This window comes from Colletotrichum higginsianum, chromosome 10 (genome assembly GCF_001672515.1).
Source record: "Colletotrichum higginsianum IMI 349063 chromosome 10, whole genome shotgun sequence".
Classification (NCBI taxonomy): Eukaryota; Fungi; Ascomycota; class Sordariomycetes; order Glomerellales; family Glomerellaceae; genus Colletotrichum; species Colletotrichum higginsianum.
Window position 1 is genome coordinate 1,316,864 of NC_030962.1, and position 19,505 is coordinate 1,336,368.

General features: G+C 52.7%; 8 protein-coding genes across 8 annotated transcripts; 4 read left to right on the top strand and 4 right to left on the bottom strand.

The window, feature by feature from the left end:
* Positions 1-3,169: 3,169 nt before the first annotated feature.
* On the bottom strand, positions 3,170-3,817 carry CH63R_13870 (uncharacterized protein; the record flags this gene model as incomplete). The annotated part of the gene is made up of 2 exons (XM_018308844.1): positions 3,170-3,643; positions 3,719-3,817. The coding sequence occupies 2 exons, from the start codon at positions 3,815-3,817 to the stop codon at positions 3,170-3,172; spliced, it is 573 nt and encodes a 190-aa protein (XP_018151162.1).
* A 1,547-nt stretch (positions 3,818-5,364) lies between these two features.
* On the top strand, positions 5,365-6,077 carry CH63R_13871 (uncharacterized protein; the record flags this gene model as incomplete). Its single annotated transcript, XM_018308845.1, has 3 exons — positions 5,365-5,493; positions 5,559-5,686; positions 5,741-6,077. 3 exons carry the CDS (start codon positions 5,365-5,367, stop codon positions 6,075-6,077), a joined length of 594 nt encoding a protein of 197 aa, XP_018151163.1.
* Positions 6,078-6,618: 541 nt separating this feature from the next.
* Positions 6,619-7,628, bottom strand: CH63R_13872 (F-box domain-containing protein; the record flags this gene model as incomplete). Its single annotated transcript, XM_018308846.1, has 3 exons — positions 6,619-6,719; positions 6,788-7,508; positions 7,587-7,628. 3 exons carry the CDS (start codon positions 7,626-7,628, stop codon positions 6,619-6,621), a joined length of 864 nt encoding a protein of 287 aa, XP_018151164.1.
* A 2,951-nt stretch (positions 7,629-10,579) lies between these two features.
* CH63R_13873 (uncharacterized protein) lies at positions 10,580-11,272 on the top strand (the record flags this gene model as incomplete). Its single annotated transcript, XM_018308847.1, has 3 exons — positions 10,580-11,084; positions 11,143-11,171; positions 11,231-11,272. The coding sequence occupies 3 exons, from the start codon at positions 10,580-10,582 to the stop codon at positions 11,270-11,272; spliced, it is 576 nt and encodes a 191-aa protein (XP_018151165.1).
* A 696-nt stretch (positions 11,273-11,968) lies between these two features.
* Positions 11,969-12,475, top strand: CH63R_13874 (uncharacterized protein; the record flags this gene model as incomplete). Its single annotated transcript, XM_018308848.1, has 1 exon — positions 11,969-12,475. The coding sequence occupies one exon, from the start codon at positions 11,969-11,971 to the stop codon at positions 12,473-12,475; it is 507 nt and encodes a 168-aa protein (XP_018151166.1).
* Positions 12,476-12,915: 440 nt separating this feature from the next.
* CH63R_13875 (Major facilitator superfamily transporter) lies at positions 12,916-14,804 on the bottom strand (the record flags this gene model as incomplete). The annotated part of the gene is made up of 5 exons (XM_018308849.1): positions 12,916-13,152; positions 13,214-13,978; positions 14,040-14,291; positions 14,359-14,609; positions 14,723-14,804. The coding sequence occupies 5 exons, from the start codon at positions 14,802-14,804 to the stop codon at positions 12,916-12,918; spliced, it is 1,587 nt and encodes a 528-aa protein (XP_018151167.1).
* Positions 14,805-16,048: 1,244 nt separating this feature from the next.
* Positions 16,049-18,258, bottom strand: CH63R_13876 (C6 transcription factor; the record flags this gene model as incomplete). Its single annotated transcript, XM_018308850.1, has 5 exons — positions 16,049-16,680; positions 16,810-17,120; positions 17,159-17,389; positions 17,511-18,077; positions 18,200-18,258. The coding sequence occupies 5 exons, from the start codon at positions 18,256-18,258 to the stop codon at positions 16,049-16,051; spliced, it is 1,800 nt and encodes a 599-aa protein (XP_018151168.1).
* A 562-nt stretch (positions 18,259-18,820) lies between these two features.
* CH63R_13877 (uncharacterized protein) lies at positions 18,821-19,415 on the top strand (the record flags this gene model as incomplete). Its single annotated transcript, XM_018308851.1, has 2 exons — positions 18,821-18,980; positions 19,174-19,415. The coding sequence occupies 2 exons, from the start codon at positions 18,821-18,823 to the stop codon at positions 19,413-19,415; spliced, it is 402 nt and encodes a 133-aa protein (XP_018151169.1).
* Between the last annotated feature and the right edge of the window lie 90 nt (positions 19,416-19,505).

Below are 19,505 nucleotides of genomic sequence, written 5' to 3' on the forward strand. Positions count from 1 at the left end.
GGAGAAGTAGAAAAGAAAGTATGGAAAAGGTGAAGTTTGAAAGCCAGCTTGGCTCTTGGAGTATGAAAGAAGGAAAGAGGCTCTCAACAGGAGTAGAGCGACAGCCGGAAAGCGAATGTGGTTGTTGAGTTTGGTATCAGATGGTCAAGGGTCACGTACAAGACTCCGCAACTGATACAACATGAAGATGCAAGGTAAAGAACGAAAAGTCGCATTCGACAATGGGCGGGCATCGACCAGGACGATATGTCAACCTGGGCCATATTAGATATAATGCGACCCGGTGCGACCTCACGGGCCCTGGGCATGAGAGGCCCCCTCCGACAGACCAGGCACCATGCACGCGGCGATGACCACGAGTTCAGCCCTCTTTTCGGCAGCATCATTGGACGAGAACATGGTTTACAGGGATGGCGAGCCCTGTCAAACCGGCCCCCCCGTCCGATGTATGCTTGGGCCACCGTCGGCCCAGGCGGGCGAGACACTGAAACGGTCCTGATGCTGGCACTGCCTCTTGACTGTCATAGGGGGGGGGCTGTTGGCTGTTCCTTCATTATGCAGGCATCATCATACGGCTCTCGGGAGTCGGGGCCGTCTGATGGAGGGAGCCCTGGGGCCTAAGAAGAGAAAGTTCAACCTCGAAAGGTCGTAATCTCTCGATTGCTGTCATACAATCTTCATGCATGAAGTTGGCCAATGTCGAAGAAAGCTAATCCAGCCAAGTGATGGGTGCGCGCGTGCGATGACATTCTAAACGAGACAAGATCGCCGCGTGAAGTGATAGTCGCAACGTGGGTTTCCCTCGTGCTCTTCGACCAGTCGAGAGTCTTTGGAGAAGGAAATTGGAAAACCATTGCTGCGCCGCCGACCGGATGCAGCTGTCGGTAGGATGATCTCTTGACAGCCGCCGTTGACGATGAAGATGCATCTGTCAAGAGTTGGGTGAGACTTGGATGCGAGCAGTGGGTAACCATGTCTCGGCCCGGTCGGTTCCTGTCAACAGGTTAGCGTCTTCTTTGAGTTCGTCGCAGGGCCAAGGCATTCAGTCCGCGCCAACGCAGCTTGTTTCTCTGGTTCTTGACCAGGAGCGTTGTCGTCTTCCGCGGAGTCGGCGGCGCAGGGGTCCCTGTTTCCAAGGTGAATTCTGACACCTATATCTGCGTGCCGTCAAACGGGAGCCTTCGGTCGCAAGAAAGCTCATAATGCACGGCGAATCAACCCCGTAAACTCATCCAGTTGTCAGCTGGGTGGCTTTTGTTGCCGGGGAGCGAGTACCTTGAGCTAAATCAACGCTGGTCATTTGCCATGTCAATCGGCGTTGTCTCTTCTCACATCGCATCCCGCTGCGGATGGCCCTTCGGCATCTCACTGCCCGTGACACCGACGGCCTGGAGGTGACGGCAACCCGAGCATAGGTCGGTGGTGCCGACAGATGGAAAGTAAGAATGCAGGCTAACTCGGGGCGAGAGAGTGGTGAGTGTGGGGTTGCTTTCTTGGGCCTTTCTCTCCCGGCATCCGGCGGCTTCGCTCAAGCAGAGAGAGACGCCGTCCCCGCAGCGGCGATCACACACGGAGCGGTCGGAGGTGCGTGGAGCCATCTCCAGGGGAAATGAACAAATATTATGGCTTATGCCCCCATGAAATTAATCTTTCTGTGGTGCATTGGCAATCAAATCACTTTGTCGTCAAGGTCGCGAGCGTTTATTTACGCCGCCGTCCTTTACACGTTGCTGCTCCTCGCTGTTTTCATCCTAACGGCCGCGAACGGCTTTTCGATCTCTCGACCGGATTTCAAGTCCGACCAAAACGCCGAATTCAAGATGTTCCGTGCCAGGGGTTTGAACGTCATTCCGATAAGGCCGGTCGCCGTCCATTATTACAAGTGCATTATCGTGTCATGAACAACACTGAAACGTCAGCGTTTTCGATGTTTGGTTTCTGCATTGTTGCGTCGTGACATGGCCGGCCTCGTGGCCTCGATGCGAGCATCAATGGAGATGTTTCGTGTGAAGGCAGCCCCGGATATCCATTCTAGTTCGGCAGTTGCGCTTCATTCAACGCCCATGAACCTGGGTCTAGATTTGCTATTGTGAGGTTCTCTGCGTTTCTCTCGAGAGGGTCGTGCGATTCGCATAACAGCCACAGGTTGGGTAAGAGATGGGCACAGCGCAGATGCCACCAGGGCGGTCCCGACCGTTTGGGGGCTCTTTGTGTCGACCTCTGTAACAATTCCTTGAGCCCAAAGTGAAGTGAGTGATGTGGCCTTATGACAGCTTAAATTGTTGCAGTGGTTGTTCGAGTGGATAACTAGTCGACAGGTTACTTCTAGCCTTCAGGTTGCGTGACAAGAGGGGTAGATAACTAAAGTGAGTAGGGTGATATTACGACATGTGAGCAAGTCAGGACTAGAAAACGGCTTGCGGACATCTGGCCGTAACAGGCAAGATAAGAGCAGTAACCTCAGTGATCAAAGTGCTTCTTTTGTGGAAGGATAACTACAATTTACGGCCTAAAACTGGTTGGTGACTGATGCAGCCTGAAGCAGCCCTTAGCACAAACAACAGGGCAAGGAGGCAGGCATCTTGGTATGCAGGTGCGTAGCCTAGCCCAGATCACAGAAGTGAAGAACCAAGGTCACGCAACAAATCAGTACAGCTTATTGTTGATTTGACATATTTTTGCATTTAGAATCAGCAAGTAAGAACACTGATCTAACACCTAAGCCATCCTAACAGCAGGAAGTAATCTTACTGAAAGACAAGAGCGTTTACTCTAGCTGGATCAATACATCCCTCCTGACAATAGTTATGGTCGGACAGATTGGGCAGACTGCGCGACGGCTAGGCCGTTAGGTAACAACTACCTAGCTTTTTGTAAAGCATATACCTAACTACTGCACAGTTGGGTAAGATACAACTGCAATGACATACCTTTGACATTTTTGGCATGTGCTATATGAATACTGAACTTCTCTACTCTACAACCATTGGTAGACTGTTGTTCCAAACTGGAAAACAAAGACAGAAAGGATCTTATCTGTAGACTACAAGGTAGTTCACTAGCTGCAATGGAGCTTTAAATGGCCTAGTTTCAGCTGCCCATGACATCAGGAGTTATTCAATATTGTACTCTTGTCAAAATTTTCGCAGAATCTACGTTGACCTTCGTGCTACCCAATCTGACACCCACAGAACTGCGTCCACTCCCAGAACTTCATCGCATCTGGCGCGCCGTCTGGATCTTTCCACTGATTTCTTTTGGGGTAAGGAGACACGTCAAACGTCAGCCGGTATTTAAATTTCGGCGTTTCCGGCAGTTCCTCCTTTTGTCTCGCGTCGAACTGCGTGCCGAATGTTCCGGTTTCTAGTGTTATGTGCATTCTTTTGGACTTGAAGGCGTCGTCGGTGAGTATGTCCTCGTTGATTGTGTACCGAGACATGTCGGCTTCTCCGAGACTTGGAATTCGCCGTTTGGTTAGAGTCATCTCGAGCATAAGGACTGTCTCAGTTCTGGGATCGACATTCCGGCCACTGCGCCACCAGCGCTTGTCTTCGTCGCTCTGCTGCTTATTCGCCCCGATGCCAAGAAGTTTCCAGTCGAACTCGGCAGCAATCCAGACATTAAGCTCGGCCCGGCAAATAAGCTGGCAGTGAGGGGTAGTTTAGTTAGTTCAAGTGAAAGATTCCACGGATCTTGTAGATGCGATTGGGAACCTCACCTTTCCACTGCCGTCTTCACCAAAAGTGATTATGTTCTCGTTTTTCGAGTCCCAGTGCCAATCATAACCGCACAAGACCGATAAATCGGTTTCACTCATGATTGATGCTGTAGGACTGTTCTGTCTTTGTTTGCGGAGGGCTACAGACAATAGCCAGCCTTCCCTCGTCCGTTTCAGACAAGGGCGAGGATAATGTCCAAGCGGCTAGTCGTTCAGCGTCGATTTTTTGAAAGAATTCAAAAGTTGATTTCGATAAGCACCTACCGTGTAGTAAATGAAGAATGAACAGTGGTTGGTCTCTCTAAGGTCTATTCTAAACGGAGGACTCGATTGGAATATTGCCGAGTCGGGTCACGTGATGCAGCATGTGGCTCGTGCTATCAAACGTGGCTGAACAGGCAATTCTGCTTCACGACACTAATACAACGTAATACAATGCGACCTTAAGTCGGTCTCTCCGTTAAGAAACTGTCTGACTTTATTTATATTTCTTGGAATGCTTCAGTACTAATCAAGGATCAGTGAGGCACTTGGAACCCGCTCTCCGATTGGGACTAGAATTGGAGATGAGGCCATCTCGGCCGCGGGTCCCGCGGTTGAGAGGATGGGAAACCAGGCAAGTAAGAAGCGGCTTCTAAAAATAAGTCAGCGAAGAGCTGCTCAATACATCACAAAGCCTAGTTTAGCAGTAGCCTTCTTGCAGTGCGGAGTAAAGGCGGACTAAGAGCGGAGATGAGGTTATCTTGCGGCCGCGGGACGCGCGGCTAAGAGAATGGTGAGGAGAAAAAGCAAGCAACACATTGTAAGAAGCCACACAATAGTTAACCATGTACTGAGCGGAGTTTAATAGTAGATTCTCTCAATATGCGGATTAAGAAGGGATCAACAGCGGAGGTGAGGCTATCGTTCGCCGCGGGACCCACGCACGAGAGGATAAAAAAGAAAAGAAAGGTGCGAACTTAGAATGAATCAGGTAGTATTTCAGCTCATCCAAACCCTCAATTCACAGTATTCCTGATCTAGATTACCCTGATAGCATTGCGCCTTCTGCTTACGATAGGCTTACCTTGGTAACCCAATTTGCTCATCATGATTTGGAAAGGGGACCAAGTATATTGCTAATAATAGGATCCACGAGTAGCTAACACATGGGAGATTCCAAGTGCTAAAGGCATGGTTACTTATATGGCTCATCTAATTTTCAGGCTTCTGGCCATACCCCTGGCTATGTATGTATCTGTACATCTACCTGTTTGTTAGGACGGGCATGGTCTGGTGCTAACCCATACCTACATCTTGTATGTTTGTAAGTACCTTTTAGGCTTCTTCTACAGACAGGGAGGGGCATTTCAACATGTGGATGGATAATTTCATTCTGATGATGGTGTTCTCCGGCACACTTGGCAAATTTGTATGACACTGACAGTGAAGAAAATTGCAAACATTTAAGAATTGAGGACTTTCCAAGCACAGAATCATGACCTTTTCTCTTCTCACACACTCACCGCACGCCTTTCACTCATAATCTTAGTCCCCGTCACTCCTTTATCTTGGCCTATTGCCTTATTGCATTCACTTTAGTTTGCCTCCTGAATCCCATACATTCCTTTCCAAAATCCGTGTCTACTCTGAGATCCGTTGTCAAAATGAGGGTTCTTGCTATTTACAAGCTTGCTTGCCTGCTCTTGACGTCTCAGGCGCTGGCATTGCCCGTGGAAAACAGCCTCGAAAAACGCGCCCAGAATATTATCATTGGGTATAGGACCGTCAGCGAAGTAAGGCTACACGCATCTGTAGACACTCCCATACAAAAGGCGCATGTTCTAACATGAGAACCTAGACCCAAGCAGCCCGATACAACAGAGCTGGCACCCTTACCGATGATGGGAATCTGATTGGGACTCAAATTGGTTCGGGCGTGTACACGACCCCTATGCGAGGTGGTTGGCCGGGAACCTCAAGTAGCTGGTAAGTCCTACGGCTCTACTATGAATTCTTCGGCGACTGACTGACAAACCTCAGGTACTGTGTCATCATGGCGGACTCGGCTGCAATGGACAAGGTCTACAAGGCCAGAATCCCCGAGACATTCAGAGATAAGTCTATTTGGTTTCGGGGGGGTGCAACTGTCGATGCCTACATCAAGCTTGTTGCGCCTGCTGCCAACCCGAAAAAGACAATTGGTATTTCCAAGATCTCCGGTAAGGAGGACGACCTTCAAATGGTTATTCCTCCCGGTCTTCTGAACTCCAACAGGGGTGGCTTGGGCATCACTGCTGCATGCAGGGAGACTATAGACGAGCTACCTGCAGTCATCGTCGACTACGACGATTGGGTCAAGGTTTTCGGGTCGCCTTGATTGACAACCCGGACTTGGGTGAATTACGGAGCACCTCCCTCAATCGATTCTAGGCTCAAGGGCGGTGGTCCAGCGATAACAGAGAATCTAGCTGGAAAAGACTTGGACTTAAAAGTATGAAGGGGCACGGTTTCATAATCTGCGGAGGTTGTACATCTTGTTTTCCTCCTTTTTAATCAGTCTGGACGTCAAACAATCATACAAAAAACAGCTAGAGTAAAAGGTACTAGTCACGCGAGTATACACAGGAAGAACAGTAATGACAAGCCATGTTCATTAAGCCATCCCTTGGAACCTTTGGCTGGTGATAGTAGCAATTTGACTCAGGGCTGAGAAGTAGTTAGACTATAGATCTAAGTTCCAAATAACGGGAATTGCTGGCTAAGGCAGCCAGGAACCTTCTTTGTTATGTACCCTTTCTACCTAATGTCTCTAAGTGTAATTCTCGCCAGTGAAGATTGTTTAGTAGCGCAGGTCACCTTCTATGCGTGTTCTATGTTTGACAGACTGGCTCGGTATCAGCTGCGCACAGAACTGGTCCCTAAATAGGAGCTATGATGGTTGCTCTGCCTGGAATGGCAACGTCTTGCAAAGCCGATTTTTCTAGGGCCAGCAGGAGATGATTTGTGCGAACCAGCAACTCTGATGTCATTGTCAGCTATTTCGGTTTCGGGATAACTTAAAAAGGGGGGGAGCTGGGTTGAACTTACCCTCGTAATGAAGAGAATACGCGACAGGCGGATCCTCGTCCAAGCCATGGTAAGGCGGTAGACGCTCTAGGGTTACCTCGGTGACTCGAAGTTTCAAACCCACAGTCCTTGCAGCATCAGTCCACAAGATTGTGTTCTGATCATTACTCCTACCAGCCGGACAAATGCCGCTGCTGGCCGCTGCCTCGGCCAGCCAATTCCTCCACACGCGCACCACGCCATGTGTGATGTTACTGTAGCTAGAGAGAAGACTGGGGATTGAACCAGACTTGATCAGGCTCGTAGTGGTGCAGAGCTGGGAGAACAGCTCTCCATCGTCCAGGATGAGCTCTTGGGTGACTGGTTCGTCGCCGATCTCTTGCTCGATGGGGGCGCCAGGCAGACGTCGGCCGAAAATCCTCCACATGCGCCGCGTCTCCTCGGAAACAACAGGACGGAAGTGCGAGTAGAGCTGAGAGAGGTCCCGGAGATCCATATCTTGTTCACCGGTCCGCGTGTGATTCGGGAAGCTGAGTCCCAGGAAGCGACATGTCATGGTCGGCGTCGACTGCTTGGCGACAGGATGATAGCTCTCTAGAACCATGTCGTGGCCTTCCATCTTGACAGTATGGAGGAGGCGGTGTTGCAGGATGGTTGTCGCTGTGGCATCGAAGCGGCGGTCGACGAGGGTCAATGGGAGCAGCTCGCGAGAATTGATAGTGGATAGGACAGCGATGAGGAGCTAGCGGAAGAGGACACAGTCAGATCGGACAAGACAGCAAGGCGGGAGATGCGGTGGTCCCAGGAGGAGGTTGCTCACCTCGTTCGGTAACGAGTCTATTGGAGATTTGATGGCAGACATGTTGGTGACGTAGTCAACGCGGTAGGGGTAGATAGGTTGGAGGAAACGTATGCTCTGTGCCGATTAGAAACACCGGTACAGGCCCTCGATTAGGTGCCGAGGACGGTCATATTTAAAGAACCCGGTGACGAGACCAAAGAAACAACGAAGGGGCAGGAAGTGTGCGGCGGTCTAAGAGGTGTGTGGACGGAGAGAAGTCGGAGTCGATCAGCACGAGATGGTGGTGCAGCGTATCCGTAGACCGCAAGCGCTAAAATAGATGGCGAATGCCAGGGCTGAATGCCAGGGGCTAGCTGCCAGATGGTCAGGCAATGGCCAATCGACGTGGCCCTTGCCGGTACAAAGGGCGCCGCCTGTTTGGATGGGACACGATGATAAGATGTGTCTGCTGCGTAAACTGTGTGGTGGCGCGATCGGGCTGATCCAATGCTCGTGCTTAGATGCAAAGTTCATCAACGTCTGCTTCGTACGGTGGCCGGTGCAAGGTTGATGGGCGCGGGAATCGAAAGCGAAGTGGGTGCGGTGACATGTCGGGCAGAAGTTGGATGATTCAGTTGCCAGGGTTCAACGGCGAGAGTGGAGCATGACCGGGCCGTTACGGGTCTGATCATTGTCATTGCCGGTGCGGAATATCCGGCCAATAACCAATGCCTCCTTAGCGGGCTCATGGTGTGGCTTGCTGGATGGAGCAACGCCTTGCCATAGGCTTGTCATTCCACTGTGGCTTTGCATTTTCACTCAGCCACGACGTGGTAGGTCGTCGTGGTGAAGATTCCCCAACGCAAAACTGCAAGTCAAGAATCATGACTTTGCTGCCGACAAACAAAGATTGCCTTTCGACAATGTGCTCGACAGTCGCATCAGAGCTCAGTGCTCCCTGTCGTTTCTTCCCAGATTCCAGCTTCGCCTTTTGGCTGCCGTGTTTTTCCGACCGCTCCGGATAACATCATCATCACCCCATCCCAAGCCGTCTTACGAGCAGCGAGCCTCCCCCGAGTCAGAACCCACTTCTGACGGGCCGAAACAACAGGCGGTGGGAGCATCGCCCTCGGGATTCGTCCTGTCTTCGCAGTTCTAGCCCAGCCTTCCCGGCCTCACAGTCTGACACCACGAGCAGCCAGCCAGCCTGTCGTTTCGCTCCTTATTCTTCCTCTCCGAGTTTTCAGCGAAGATTCGCTCGCCAAAGCCCCTTCTCGAACACGGGTTCCCACAACACTTATCCATGCTCCCCGTCGTAGTTCCCTGCCCGACCCGCCCGCGAAACCAACGCTCGTGGTGTGACAATGCCGTTACCCACAGCGATCGGAACCCATGTGAGCTGTCGATTCTAAATTGCGGCACTTGTATGCAAGAAAATCCCCAAAGTGCATGCGCTTGTTCGTTTCTTGTTGTCATCATACTCATGCGCCAGCGACTCGAACCAGGAATCCTTGGACTAGAAAAAACCTCTGCCCGGCCAATCTCTGTCATTACATCTCGCACGCACTCACCCTGACGTGCCTGTCACCAACGTCATGCCCCTTTCCCACTCGTCTGTATCTTCGAGACCGGTAGCAAGACCACTCCATTTGGACTCATGAAGCAAAGGTCTGCGGCTCGAGTATAACCCGCAGTCAGTACCAAAATGGCGCGCTGCTGAAGGATCCGATGATCCGAACGTCAACCTAGATGCTGAGGTCCGTTGCATTCACGCGCCAGGGGACTCGGCGGCCCGGGACACGCTGCCTATCGGTCGCGGGCCCGCCGGTTCCTCACGGAGCACGCCGGAGCCCCACCCATTACCGCCCGGCCGCGTATCCGTATTCGGCGATTCTGAAGAAACCAGACGACCGATCCCGTCGGCCGCCGGCTTTTGGCAAGTCAGCCAACTTTGCCTAGACCCACCTTGAGGGGCCGGATCGGTTTCAGCGGCTTTGGCTTCCGTGCTGAACAACCGGTCGTTCTGGGTTTGATGACCCCCTCACACATCCAGGTCTGGCCACGAGATCAAGACGTGCTCTCATGTAACGAAATCACTTTGCTCCCCCGAAGTGTTTTGAAAACTGTTCCAGACCCAAAACTTTCGTCCTTGGCCAGCTTGGCCAGTGTGATTTAAGAGGTCCACGTTTGGGCTCGCCACACTCAACGCTTTCCCTTGGCGCCCGTGTTCTGCAAGATTGACATGGTCAATGAGTAAGCAATCTGCGACAGACGAACGCAGGCCAAGAACTGAGCCACCGCATGTATGTGACTTTTCCCACCAATTGGGCTAACTAGACCAACCGGTGAGGTTTATTGCACAACTATTCTCGGAAAACCTTGGGTTCAATGGGACTTATCAACATCGTCGTATCTCCATAGTTGGCTCTCATCTACACCTGCCTCAAATTGAATAATAGACATCAGTATGCCATGAGCTCGTCACCTTGCGCAAGACGAGTTCGGTACGACCATGGCGTCGGTTCGGTGGACAACAATCTATGCCGAAGCCTCGGACAACTATGTGCAAGACGTTGCTCTGGTATAACTGATCGCATTCTGAAAAGAGAAGGTATATGGAGCCAGACACATGTCACGGTATGGCGGCTCAGTAAGCACGCGAACGATGCGGGTCAGGCGGAGCGGGCCGATGGAACCATTACTCCTTCTCATGCTCCAACTAAGGGCCTGGAACGGCGCGAAGTTCGATACAGCCTCTCTTCAATAGAAACAGTCTCTGTGGTGGGCAGTGGGAAAGCGAAACTTACTCAGCTGCCGCTGAACGATTGGTTCATGCCAAGATGCCCAAGACTCCTGTGATCCAGAGCATTGAGTCTTGCCAGTGGAGAAAAAAATCAAGTATAAATGACACGATCATGACCTCGGAAGGCTATGTTTTGCATTAGAAGCAACAACATCTATCATAGCAAGGGAACAGCCCAGTGTTCCAACTTATCTTAGCCACCTCACGCAAAGTACTTCCTGCCGTCACAATGGTGTCCAAGTTGCTTAGCGTCATAACCGCCTCTCTGGCCTTCTTCGCCGCGTCCTCAGCCTATGTGGTGCCTCTCGAGGGCGAGGACGGCATCTACGTCGTCCGCACCGACGGCACCGGCGCCGAGGTCCACACCAAGATCGCCGACATCGACCTCTCCCTCGCCAACGCCACCGCCGCCGCCACTGACGCCGAGGGCCTTGAGAAGCGAGCCGTCGCCTGGCCCAGCGGCACCTATCCCGTCTGCGTCAGCCTCCAGTGGATCGGCCAGTGGGACTTCTACAACGGCGGCGCCTGGCAGTACTTCTACAACGGCTGCCTGGAGGAGGGCGGCCGGCGGTTTTACAACGGCGAGTCGCTCTACAGCCGTTACGGCACCGCCGTCGCGTACATGTGCTCGTACTCCCCCAGCGGCAACCCTTGCAGCGTCGGGGAGTGGGTGGACGCCGTGAACTGGATTGCCGGCACCTGCTCCGCACGAGGCAACGGATACATGGAGTCCGGTAAGTCTCCTCTCATTGATTTTGTCAAGCTTCGAGATTCCAGGCTGACATTTGACAGCGTACCTGAGCATTCCTGGCTGGAAAAAGGTAAGAACAGGCATTTCACCTAAAACCGCTTCAGAATCCTGGCTGACTCGTTAATCTAGGCATACGGATACACTACTGCTGGTTCCGGGTTCTGCTCTTGAAGAAACCAACCATGAGTTCTCCAGATGAACAACGGGACACAGTCTTGTAGCTACAACACTGATCAGCCATGTAGTTGGAGAAGATGAAGACTGAGGGTTGAGTACGAGGAGTACGAGTGGCATTTGATATTTTCTGAGGTGGTCAGTTGGTTGAGAAGGGTGCAGAACGGAATTGCTGGAACCCTTGTCTTCGATTGCTACTAGAAGTCGTTGGCATCTTTATCTCGAGGACCGATCGATCAATACCATTGTCATCTGTTTTGCTGATCCATGTTAGAAGGAACGAGCCAAAGCTAGATACACTGCTCCGGATCAATAAGTTGACTGCCATACAATACAGCCGGGTGCTCCGTCATCGACGAGCCGAAAGGAGTTGCACCCCCCCTCAGGTCGCGTTCATCAAGAAAAGCCGGCCGGCCGACCCAGAGTAGCCTAGACCAATTTTCAATCCTAAATAATTGCCGAGCGGCCTAAAGTAGACAGTCTGACAGCCACGTGATTACGTGGCCCCCAACCCCAACGATGGACAACGGCCGCTGAGGCTGACGCCAAAGGACGTCAAACCAACACCAACAAGCAAGGCAAACTACTCGGTCTTTAATTCTGTATGAACACTCGGTTTCTGCGTTCAATTCAAGGCTTTGGCATTATCTACGACAGCCAGTCAGTCAGAGTCTTCATCACAACCCTGACCCAATGGCCTCTCTCAACCCTTCTCCTGCATTCTGGAAACCAGCGGCCCTTCCGCTCTTCACAGGCCTCCTCGCCCTCCTCGGCGCCGCCGACGGGGTCTTCAATCTCGTCAAACCCGACGGCGGGGCTGCGACATTTGGGCTCGTCCCGCCGCGCCGAGACTCGGTAACGCCCGCCCAGTTTGACGCCTTCCACCATGCCCTAGTCAAGGTCAAGGGGGCTAGGAACCTACACATGTCCTCCTGCATCCTGGCTCTGGTCCTCTATGGGAATTTCTCCGACGTCTGCCGCGCGTCGCCGGTAGCTGCCGCGGCGGTCCGCCGCTGCGTCGGTATCGTTTTGGTGCTGGGAGCCGGTGTCGGATTCAGTGGCGCCGCCGTCGTTACGGAATACCTGAGCAGCCCGGGGGCATCGACGGAAGCAGTCGAGGTTGGGAGGGCGAAGGCGAAAGCGCATCTGATCACCAATGTTCCCATTGTTGCTCTCGGACTACTTTATTTGTTTTACTGAGGGTCTTTTGTTACATTTAGTGTTCTCTGTATTCGGAGGAACTTGATCTTAGGGCAGGACTCACCCTATGCCGAGGACCCCAATCGTCAAGGGGTGTATTTCTTTTTCGAGGTGTAGATAACATGACATCTGGCTTGGATCTCATCAAGAACTCTCAAATGTGAGCCCTTTCACGCCGATAAATGGCAGGTGTTGAATTTTCAATCAATGGTTTTAATAAGATAACAGCAGTAGACACGAAACACCTAAATTTGACGGGCTTAAGTCCCAAATCGACCATGATGAAGACGATTGGAATCATGGAACTTAACCCAGCAAGGAGAGACTCGGGCCGGCTATCATCAACCAGTGCGTCTAGCGAAGCCTATCGCCAACGTTCCGGGCTTATCAGAGACGCCATTCATCGACTGCGAGGTTTGTATCGCACGTGACCAGCATCTTTATTTCTCCACCAAGTCCCTTGTCGCGATCCTCATTCTCTTGCCGTACAGCCACAGCGGGACAGTCAGAAGCGAGAAGAGCCCCATGAGCATTCCAAAGATGCCGAACGGCTCTGCAGTGCCCTTCTTCTCGACCCACTCGGCAACGAAGAACGTCCAGGCAAAAGCAATGATGGCTCGCATAATAGTCACCATGACGAAGCAATCACTGGCGTGATGTTGATAGGCATCGATGATCTGTGTTTGATGAGATATGGGTCAGTAACCGTTCGTGATTAGAGGAGACTGCTGAACCCACGTAGTTAAATCCGATCGAGGGCAACTGCATCAGCCCAAAGGAAACCATGGCAAACCCGACACAGAGACCAACCCATCCGGCTCTGGATGGGTACTGGCCAGTAAATCCAAAGACGAAGAACCCGCCGGTTGAAATGCCGAGAGAAAGGAACATGGTCGGCAGCCTGCTCTCTGCTTCCGCGAAACCGCTGCCCGAAGTCTTGACCTTCCTTTTGAGCTGTTTGTCGGAGAGAAAGTAGGTGTACAGGGCCCCCAAGATGGTGCCGATGATTCCTCCAACATTGATAAGCCCAGCATTGGCTCCCCAGAGATACGGTGGTGCGGCCATAATCTGGGGCCCGACTGTGGAGATGGTGACGATCCCACCAACGAGTCCGGCGTAGTGGAACATGACTACCCAAGTGCCAGGGAACCTGAGAGTCTTCCACGGTGCCAAGAAGTGGCTGACCACATTGCCGCGGTAATGAGTGAATCCAAGGGATCTGCCATAGGTGTATGGGCGGTAGTCCAGGGTTCGGCTTCGGGTATCCTCAAGATGGCTTTCCGTCCCCTTTTCCTCGCATTGAGAGCCACCTGGGGAGTCGATGGATGGGACGATTCGGTCGTAGAGGGTCTCGGGCACGAGAAATAAGGTGCCAACGAAGCAAGCTGCGGAAAGGGCGACTCCGACCCAGAAGATGTACGCCCATCCTACATCATAACCGATGTAACCGCCGGCGATGCCGCCAATCAGCGATCCTGAGGCGAGGAAGACCGTGTAGATGGCCTTTCACAAATGGGTCAGAACCATAAAGAACGTTTCGGCATTATTGGTAAGGTTCGCTCACCATCGCGCGGCCGCGCTCGTCAACGAAAAAGACCTCGCCGATCAGAGCGGGCGCCACGGACTCGGAGGCGCCGGCTCCGATACCCTGGAACAACCTCGCAGCCAGCACGGAGCTGTAAGAGGACGAAACGGCGCACCAGACGGTGCAGACAGTCATGATCAGAGTCGCGACGAGGAGCACCGGCCTCCGGCCAAAGATGTTCGACAATGGTACCCACCAGATGTTGGATGCCCCGAGGAACAAGACGTTGACCTGTAGAAGCCGTCATACGTCAGACCATCCGAGCTCCTAGCATGAGAGGATGGTGGGGATAACGTACAGCGATGAAGTACGACAGGTCGCTAAACGGCCGCACATCGTGTGGGAACTCCTTGAACCAGAGTGACAGTGCCGGTGCAATGCCTGAACTGGTGAAGTTGCCGACGAAAGAATAAAGCGAGACAGTCAGCAGCAGCCCGAATTTGCGCCATTGGGCCCAGTTGAGGGGGTCTGCCGGGTCTTCGGATGGTTGCGGGAATCGGATCAGAGAGTTGGAAGACCTCAATGATCTGGTAGTGGACTCGTCCTCGGCTATAAGGAGACATGTCGTTGGCATAAAAGTCACTACCAGATGCCACGCATGGCCAACCAACCCATACAAGTGTCACATTGGAGTGGTGAGAATGGAACACTTGAGAGCTTACCTAGCAGCCTTACTGTTCCTGGCGGTGTGGCAGTTAAGACATCTTGCTTGCTCAAAGCAAGTGCGTACTTCCAGCCCGACATCGCGTCGGCGTTGGTCAATAGGTAGGCTGCGTAACGACGGCGACGGTTGCAGAAGGGCTCTGTGAAAAGAGGTGTAACACGTATAACTGCCGTGGCCTGATCATCGAACGATATCAGTCTTTTTTGGGTTCTGCACCGCCTTTATGAACTCCTGGATTTTCGGCTTTGCAACAGTATACTCTTGTTTGAGCAACCTGCATTACTGTTACCCCGGATTCCCCAGAATATCCACCTCAAATGACAGCCTCAAATGACAGCCATGGCAACTCTGATGCTAGTTAGCTGCCGGAGTGGGGGACGAGGGGGTTCCGGGGTGGGGGACCCCAGGCACGGCAAATTGAGGCGGGATTTGCTCGAGGCCGAAGGGGCAGCGATAAAGACGGCCATGTTGCAATTTCAGATGAATCGTGATAGGGCGCCAAGACGGTCCAAGGAAGACTAGTGAACCCAGAATGTGTGGCCTACCTGCATGGTCTGCCAAGGTCTGTGAACTTGCTGATAATCGGCCGACTCTCACGCGTTGTCACGGGAAATAGTGACCTGTCGGCATGCATCACCCAACGATTTTCGTTATAGTAAAGTCGCCAAGTATTCCGTTCAAGGTGTCCAGCTCTATTGCGTAGTTTTGATAACTGATGAGCAAGGTCAAGCTCGAGTTGGCGTTGACGTTGAGCTATCTTAGCTGGCTAGGGCCGGCCCCGCTGCCGGAACAGCGAGGGGTGGTGGGGTTCCGAGATCGACAGGAGGAGGTTGGTGGCATCCTCGTGGAATAGAGTAGGAACCATAATGCCCGTTTCTGAAGGTTGAGCTCGTTTCAGCGGGCTAGCTACAGGTCGCAGTCGAGTATGGAATATGTCGGCACTGCAGGGGCAGAGGTTGTTCATGGAGCTGAATCTCTTGCAAAACAGGGGGTTCTGGACTAGAGAAAATATGCCCCGCAGCTCGGGTGGCAGAGTATGAGGCGTAAATGAGAGTCATGCCTGGTACGCGAGCTGGGTGACAGCAGAAACACGCAGACAAAAGTCACGAGGTGGTTGTAGAAAGCGGTGTGCAGGCCGTTGAGCCCGGCCATAACCTGCAAGTACCTGCACCCTTGCTGTGGTGAAGGCCCAAAGCCGAGCTAGATGTTGCATTTTGGTTGGCCAACCCGCTCAAAGGTCGTTCACTCGATCTCACACAGACTTCGGTCCATTTCAAATGTCAACGACAGCATCTGCAACTGGAATGAGCTTTGTATAGCCGTTCTATGACGTGGATGGCATGGGCGGTAACATGGACTGGTCCGGCAAAACCATGGAGGCATCAAACGGTATCTGTCCAGGGCCGTCCAGCATCATCGCCTCCCAAAACCCCTGGTCCATCGAGATGCCCCCCAACCATGACAGGTTGGCCTCGTTCAAGAATGCTGTTGATTCGGAACCCAACTGTGCCTGGTTCGTCGTCGTCGTCGTCGTCTCATGCGGCGGCGGCACAGCTTTGGTCAGGTACCACTGCCGTATCCATCTGGCTCGGTGTGCGTAGTTGGACCACCTCGAGCTGTTGTCCTCGAACAAACGCCGCTTTTGGCCGACGACGAGGGCCACTCTGTCCGCCTCCTCGAACTTGTCTCCTACGCGGCGCGTGATCTCCGGCAAATCCAGCTTCTGACGCGCCATGGACACGTCCCAGTCGTTTGTCGTGTCCTCTAACAACAGACGGTGCGATGCCATCATTGAATATGCCACGTCCGCAATCAAGTTGAAGGGAAGATAGGCAAACACCTCGACCTCTAGGTCCAGCAAAGCCGCCGAAGAGGTTTGGATTGCTTGGAGGCAGTGCCAGAGCGCTTCGGTCCGGCTGTATGGCTCAGTCGGGGTCACCGCCTCCAAGGGACTCGCTGCACGTAAGCCTAAGCACGGTTCGTATAACCGAACCATTAATGTCTTATAATGAGCCCATAATATGGCTGATTCCCGTGGCTGTCAGTGTTTCGACTCTTGGGAATGAGGGTAAGGTTCGGACTCACGTTGTTCCTTGTTGACGATGGGCTCTTCCAGCTCGATGGCGAGGATCTCCTTGCGAATCGACGACAGAACTACATTGAAGTGTTCCCGAAAGATGGGAAGTGGCTCCCCCTCTTCCCTGTCCGGACTTGGAAACACGGCACGAATGCGGTCCCCAACATTTTGCATGCGGATGAGGGCGAGTAGTTGCTGATCAGACGGCAGTTCCGAGGCCTCGCGGATGGCCTTGGAGCATCGCACAAGATGTGGCGTGAACTGGATTTGCGAGTATTTCCGCATCGCCGCGGGTACACTGGCAGCAAACCTCAGTTCCCTTTCGACGATGTGGTTAGGGAGAGGAAAGAAACATACCTAGACGCGATGAAATAGCCGCCCAGGATTGCCCTTTGCTCTTCAAGGGTGTGTTTTGTCAGTTCGGACTGCTTTCCTCGGCCCACAAGAACCCACGCATCGGCCTGCAAGGTTTTTGGCATCCAGCCCAGTGGCCCGCCGAGTGTTTGTATGGTGAAGTCCATTACCAGACCAATAGCCATCTGGAGTAGTGAGTTGGCATTGGTGCCCACTAGTTGATGAACCTCGCCCCTGTTTCGACTACTTGTCAGATCAACCCTTTCCCAACACATGCCAGTACCCGTTCCAAGGCCAGTACCCGTTCCAAGGGCACGGTTAGGTACAAATTCGGAGAAGCAGGGGACGAACTCACCAGGCGACGTAGACCACGAGGCCCTGCAGTAATTCGATCGAATTGTCCTTTAGGACAATGACATGCATGGCAGCATGTCGACGGACCCAGTCATCGACAGCTTTTTGAACGGCAGCAGTCTGGGGTACGACGGCTTGCATGATGCACCAGAAGAGGAATCGCTTCTTGTCATGAAGCTCGGCGGCCGTTGTGCTGGGAGGGATGGGTACGAAGGGGAAGTTGGGAACCATACGCGTTCGGTAAATGTTCAGGTACTCCTCCGCCTTCTCGACGGAGAGACTGAAGTCAGGGACCAGATAGAAGGTCTTATCGGTCTGCCTTGCACCCACTCCTGGGGGCGTGTTGCGGTTTTGGTTAGTGTCTGGACTCACACCGCTCGGAGTGGCCTGTGTGGCTGATGATCGATCGAGGCCAGGTATGGTCAGCCCCGTGTATGGCATTGGGTTGTGGTCCCCGTTACTCGGGGTTGTCGTGGTCGAGTTCAGGCCTTGCGCTTCCCGGGACTGCTGCCGTGTCTGAAAGAGGTTGACCAGACCATCAATTTTCCTTTCCAGTTCCGTAACCCGACTACTTGAACGTCAGTCGAACTTCGGAGCTTGATAAAACGCCGACACTGGGTTACAAAGACCATCAGACGGACTTGGCTACAGCAGGATGTGTGTTGTTTTTGCTCTTCTCTTTTTACTTACCTCGACTTACCCCGTCTCTTCCTCGGGGCGGGCTCCGGTACGTGGCATGTTAAGTTCATGCGGGAACATCTTTGCACACCGTAAGTCCACTGAAAGTCTTGGTGCAAGAGAAAGACACCACTGCAGATAATAGAAATTACCTGGAACAGTCGGTCGATTCATTATGGCCCGAGTCCGGTGGCCATCTACATCTGATTTTCAGACGAGCGCAGTTGATGCAAGCCCGGGATTTCCTGGCGTGTGCAATGTCGGGGCTTCCGCCGTCGGACATGATGGGTGATTAAGATGCAAGCAAACCTCACCGTTTGGACCGATTCAAAGAGCCATATGAGCTGCATGTATCAAGAAAAAGTCTGAGTCAACCGAGAGCTAGCGAACATTGATGCTCGGTTGAGGGCTGGTGATGGAAGAAGAGTCAAGAGGTGCAGACCGGAACCCATGGAAAGGTACGGGGATCGGTAGCATTCTTAAGCTCCGTAGATCGAAGGCCGGTGATCAATGGTGAGGTATGATTGGTCCTGGGTGGTCGAAGAACCACGGAGTCGGGTGTCATTTTAACCCCCGACATCCGATGGTCAACGACAGGTTGCCGCATGCTCCCGTCTTAAGCCCGGATTCAGGATGATGTTAGCATCCACTGTAAGCACAAGCTACAGGGATAACTGTCTGCCTGAAGAAAACAGCCTACAACACAAAATACCAAACCGGAGTGCTGTAGCAGGTTTTACTCCTGCTGGGCTGAAGATGAAAATGACGCGGGCACCGGTTTCTGTAATTTTCGGTAGGTTCCAATTGCCATGATGGTTTCGGTCATGCTTGACGATTTGGGCCCCATACGGACCGATATCGCCAATGGAATACTTTTGGTCAGGGGAGATGCGAGATGCCGTTTCGTTCTTGGTACAAAAGCAGGACAGGAGCCTCTGACGATCCCGAAGGCTTGATTGACTGTTTGTGTTAGTCACACTCGAAAGACTTTGTTGCTGCGATCTTCCCGAAATCTCGACTTTGGTCAACCTTCGTCCAATCGCACACTTATTCCGACAATGTAGTTCAACTTGCGCCGTACTTACTAGGTAGAACCGACGAGTCCCCAGCTGACGTCTGTTCCTCGCCGCGCTGCTCGTCTTTGAGTTGGGATCCGTCTTGTGCGTTGTGGCTCCGAACTCCGTCCTCCTCATCGTCGGCCGAGCAATCTCAGGAGTGGGCGCAGTAGGCCTGGTGTCCGTAGCATTAATCGTAGGCCCAAGACACAAAAACCACCTCGGACCCTTGCATGGTTCCCAAAGTAGAACTTGACCAAGAT